The following is a 5,468-nucleotide window of genomic DNA, read 5'->3' on the forward strand; positions in this document are numbered from 1 at the left end:
ACACTATGAGGTGTATCGGATGATTAAGAAATTGGAAGACACTGGTCTCCAGTATTTTCTGAATGATAAACAAATCATCTACCCTGAATCTGTCATGGAATTCTACTATAACGCCAGGGTATTCCGGGGCACACCACATTTCGAGACCCACATCCAATCGAAAGTTGGGGGGGTAATTTTCGACTTCACCGAGCAGGACTTTGCTCGGTGCTTCAGTCTGCCTAAACAAGGTATCACAGACCTCAACCCTCCAGCCGACATTAAGGCTGAGGTTTCCCTAGCCTTTGCCCGGTCGGATGAGCCTGTCAATGACCGTGGCTCTAAATCTCTCTTGAGGGCTGAGTACCAGCTCCTCAATGATGTAATAGGAAGGGGCATCTTTGGAAGAGATGTCACCAATACCTATTGCGTGGCGAGTTTCAACATGATGGCCGCAATCATCACCGGCACACCGGTAAACTGGTCCCGGGTGCTGTTCGACACCTTGGTTTGGATGATTAACGTCCAGTCAGTCAGTCTCATTCCCCAAATGAGCACCCTCCTGGTGGAACTCGGTGTTCCAACATGCCCTGGCGAAGGCCTGAACCAGGCTCAGGTGCTAACTAGGGAAATGACCGACTCTTTCTATAGTCGGTTTGAGAGGGAATGGAGGAGGAGAAACTTCAACCCTCCTCGCTAAGTCACTTCGTCTGGCATCCGGTCGTTTTGCAGCATGTACCGGATGAAGACCTAACCAAAAATGATCATATCGGCTTCATTCATGTCTACTTCAGTCTTATTTATGTCTACTTCATCTTCTGCATATGTCATTTTCGGCATTGTCTCTACCATTTTCGGTTTCTATCTAATCAACATTGTTTAAATGCATTTAATGTGATAATCCCAATTAATGCAATTAATAAAACTCCCAACCACCCGCACATTTAATTTCCAACTAATCTGGTTGATTTCCAACGAATACTTACCTCGGGCTTTGCAAACCGCCGCTTCCCCATGTGATTTGAAAAGGAAAAGATTCTTTTCCTCAATAAAACAAAACTGACCATCAATGCTCAGATTTTCCCTCCAAAAACCGACCCTATATAAGGAGCCATTCCCTTCTCATTTCATCACACCTGAAAGTACAAAATCACTCTCTCTTCTTAAATCCCGTTTCTCTCTCTCAATACCGAAATCATGCCTAGCAGAACTCTGGGAAATTTTCTATGCATCGATTTCGACTCATGCACGGACATAAGAAATTGTGATTCCAAGACAAGAATCATGTATGACTCCCTTGTTCAAACCGGCCTTCAACCATTTCTTGAAGAGGCCGGTCCTATCCTTCTGGATGATGTCAAGGCCTTCTTTCGAAGCGCCTGCATCAGGGGCAAGTATATCGTCTCGACTGTCCGAGACCACACCTTTTGGATCGACGAGGATGACTTTTCTTCACTCTTCGATCTACCCGCTGAGGGTTTTTCTGACTTCCCGGCTGTTCAGGACCTTGCGGGATTTGAAACCGCACTTTACCTGTCAGCCACCCCTCTTCCGGTGGCACAGTTTGGGCCAAAAACCCAACTTGCTAGTCACGGTCAGCTCTTGCTCGAGATCGTGACCAGGTCAATCCTGTGTCAATCTCCCAATCAACGGTATTCCAAGAATACCTACAATATCATGACCAACATCCTTCGCAAATCGGCCATTAACTGGTCATCGGTCATCTGGGAAAACCTAAAGAACATGGTGCTGACCAAGAAGGGTCTCGGGTATGCACCGCATATCAGCAAGCTGATTCTTGGGTATCGACCGGAGTTCGGACCAGGCACACCGGCTTCCTCTTCGAACATTCTCAACGTTGCTTCGGCAAGAGAACGACTCTGGAGAATGCCTGTTGAATAGGCTATATCTTTCGTTGTCTCTATATGCTTATTCATGTACCGAATCTTATAATCGGTTTTCTTCTTCCAATATTTCTTGAATCTTATTATCACTTCAGTTTAAATAACCGAGTCCTTTTCAATTCCTTGAACAATTATCTAAGTAACACCTATAACCGCTCACTTGTCCGGTATTATAAAATCTGCTTAAAACTATTAAATACCGGTAAATCAAAATAGGCTTAGAAACAATCCACCATTCGGTCTCATAGAAAAATATGTCATCCATGACATAGGCAAGGAACTTTGGAGGGAAAAATTCCCGCTCAAAGACACCGCACACCGTTTCGCACGAAACCACGCCCTTTCGTTTTGGAGGGAAAACTCCCGCCCATTCATGATGGGACGGTTTGGCTTCCAAACCGCGCCTATAAAAGGGGGCCTTCGTCATATTTTTCATTCTCACACAAATTCACTTTCTCTCTCTAAACTTCTAAAATCCTTTGAAGCCGAATTTTCTCATTCTCAAACTCTTCAAACATGGGTCGTGATTCGGCGTTGTTCAAACTATACTCTCAAGTGGACTTCGAGGAGATTCGGTAGAACGGAACGGCCGAAGCAAAAGAAGTAATTGACCGACTGATTAAAACCGGTTTGGAATATCTACTAGACGGTCCCCACGTAATATACAAGGACGCGGTCGAAGAGTTCTTCAAAACCGCAACCATCTCCTACGACAGGATCCTCGCAACGGTTTGCGGCTCCCAAATAGAGATCACCGAAGCTGTGGTGGCCGAGAGTCTACGTCTCCCAACTACCGGCATGGACGCAACAGCAGAGATGGACGATGACGTTTTTAAGATGGCTTGCCGCCGTTTATCAGCAACCAACAAGCCGGTTCCCACATCCGGAAAGAAACAACTGCTGAAACCGGAGCTCATCCCGGCGTGTGACGTTTTTGCCAGGGCGATACTGGCAAGGGGAGGAAATTTCAGCAATCTGACCAAAGACAAAATCAGAATGATTTTTCGTCTAATGGAAGGCACAGAGATCAACTGGGCAAGATCGGTCTTCAGCAACCTTATGGAAATGGTGAGACCGGACTCAGACAGGTCTTGGGGGTATGCCGTACAACTCGGCAAGATCTTCTTACATCTGAAGATCAAAGTCGGTCCCGGTGTGGGGATAATAAAACGTAGCATCATCCGATCAAGGCACTTTCTTCCAAGAAAGCAGTCGGCCTCCAGTTCCTCAGGTGGCCCGCAAAGAAAGAAGAAAGCCGCAAAGAAAGATACCCCGGCAAAAGAAAACACCGGAGGGAAGAGAAAAGAAAAGGTAATTTTCGAAGACCTACCTCAACAAACAGAAGATGAGGAGTGGGCCGATGAGGAAGCCGACACAGAGGGAACCGAGTATAGAACGGACCATGAAGACGATCTTTCGGCTCGGAGTCCGACCGATGCCGAACAAAGCATCAATCCTGAGACCACCGAGGGTGGGGAAGGGATTAATGAAGGAGCCGATAATGAAGGCTACAACCAGGAAGAGGCCGATGAGGCCGAGGCCGAAAGACTAGCCCAGAATATCTTTCAGGGCATTATCAAAAGAGACGAGGATGTTATAGATCTGTACTTGGAATGGCATGAGTACCGGTTCAACACTAAATACAAAGATATCCTACAGGACTACGATTCACAGAAGTGCATCAACAGATTGGAGGAAGTGGAGGACAATATCCTACGTCTCACAAAATCCAATACCATTCATGAGGTACAATGCCGAACCTGTCTCCTGATACCGAGAAGCCATCTTCGGAAACTAAGAAAGCGCATCCGGAAAATTACGGAAGAATATACCGCAGGGGGATCGGTGTCCACTGTAGCGCCGCGAGTATTAGAAAAGCTTGAAAAGGGCAAATTGGAAATACGCCAAGAGATAGAGCGGTTAGAAGCAATATGCAATCAGAAACAAGTTCCGGTGTATACCGCTCCGGTCATCGAAGATTTTCAAATAGACTGGACAACAGAGGACACTGAGACACCGAAGGATATTGAGACACCGATGCCAGAAGATGATGAGGTACCGACTTCAAAAACTGTTGAAGTACAAATTCTAGAGGATGTCGAGGTACCGATCCTGGAAAATGCGGCATTAAACTTGGAGGAGGCGGTCACATTAGAAACACCTACTGAGGTTGTTGTAATAACAGACTCCGATGAGAGAGCCGATCCTAATCAGACCGAGCAGTCCCCTCCTACTCCACCACCAGAAGCCACCGTTTCAGTCCCCCCCAAGGAATGGATTGAAGATCGGTTCCAAGAGCTTGAAGCATCCGTTTCGGGGCGGATTGATGAACAACTCAAGAAAGTTGAAGTGTCCACATCAGGGCAGATTGAAGACCGGCTTCAGAAATTTGAGGCATCAATATCAGAGATGATTGATGACCGAATACTTGAACACAACGTCTCTAAGCTTCAACCATTCAAGGATAGCGCCGATAAAATATTTGACTCGGCCATAAAGTTCGCCAATGCGACAAAGCTGGTTGTGGATCAAAATCAAGTACGACTAGCAGAACTCAGCACCGGATTGTGGGAAGAAGCCGGTGAGCGTGAGAAATGTGCTCAGCAGACCGCGACTCTGGAGGGCATCACTTCGGACTTAAAGAAGGATCTCGGGCGGGTTGACACGACAATCGACCGAGTCTCAGCGCTGGAAAAGACGAATGAGACTCTCGTGGCCGAGGTAAAGGCACTAACTGAGCAGATGGCCGAAATTCTGAAGGCTAAGGAAAACGCCGATGCCGCTGCTATAGAGGCCGATGCTCTGGTTGCCAAGAGGGTCCAAGAAAGGCTGGACGCCGAAGTCAGCAAAGACAAAGAGCCGCCGCGAGCGACTCAGCTGACCGAAGAAGAAATAGAGGCCGAAAGAGTAAGAAGGGGCGAGGCCTTATTCCCAGGATATGCTGAGAAAGCGGCCAGACTGGCTGCAGACGATGCCGCACGACTGGAACGGGAAGCACGAAGGCTGGCCGGTTTTGCAAAGGAAAATGAGAAAAAGAAGAAGGCAGCCGCCTCCGTTTCAGCACCAGCAACCTCCGCCTCAGCACCGAAGAAAAGAAAGAGGCCGGCTCCTAAGAAAGTTCGGATTGACGAAATGCTCAATGAAATCTCTGATCCGGTCGAGACGGGCACTTCACAGCAAGCCGACCTGGTCGAGGACGACGTCGAAGAACAGCTGCGGTCCCGGTCTAAAAGACCACGACCTTCTCAACAATCCAGGCAACCGCAGCCGCCACCGCAACCGAAGAGAAAGAAGAGCGCATATGAGTTCACAGACTCGGAATAGGGACTACCTTTCCTCTTCTTACTTGTCTTAGTATTTATGCTTTGTCTCTCGGTTATCTATAAATATATAAAAGTTATTTTTGAATATCGGCCTTATTTTGCATTTCTACTTGGTTTTGATAATTTTAAATAAAATAATCAAAAAGGGAGAAATTGTTAGATAAAAGATAGAGATTCTTCCAAACCCCTCCTTCAAAATTTTTCGAAAAATTCTCTAAGTCTTTTTCAAAAATCGGCCAAACAAAACAACCGGCCTACGGTT

The 5,468-nt window shown here is 46.8% G+C and overlaps 1 protein-coding gene across 1 annotated transcript; it reads left to right on the plus strand.

Annotated features, from left to right (window-relative positions):
- Positions 1-1,263: 1,263 nt before the first annotated feature.
- Positions 1,264-5,207, plus strand: LOC124917314. The gene is made up of 2 exons (XM_047457770.1): positions 1,264-1,573; positions 3,721-5,207. The coding sequence occupies exons 1-2, from the start codon at positions 1,264-1,266 to the stop codon at positions 5,205-5,207; spliced, it is 1,797 nt and encodes a 598-aa protein (XP_047313726.1).
- Positions 5,208-5,468: the final 261 nt, after the last annotated feature.

Source organism: Impatiens glandulifera, unplaced genomic scaffold, assembly GCF_907164915.1.
Source record: "Impatiens glandulifera unplaced genomic scaffold, dImpGla2.1, whole genome shotgun sequence".
Taxonomy (NCBI): Eukaryota; Viridiplantae; Streptophyta; class Magnoliopsida; order Ericales; family Balsaminaceae; genus Impatiens; species Impatiens glandulifera.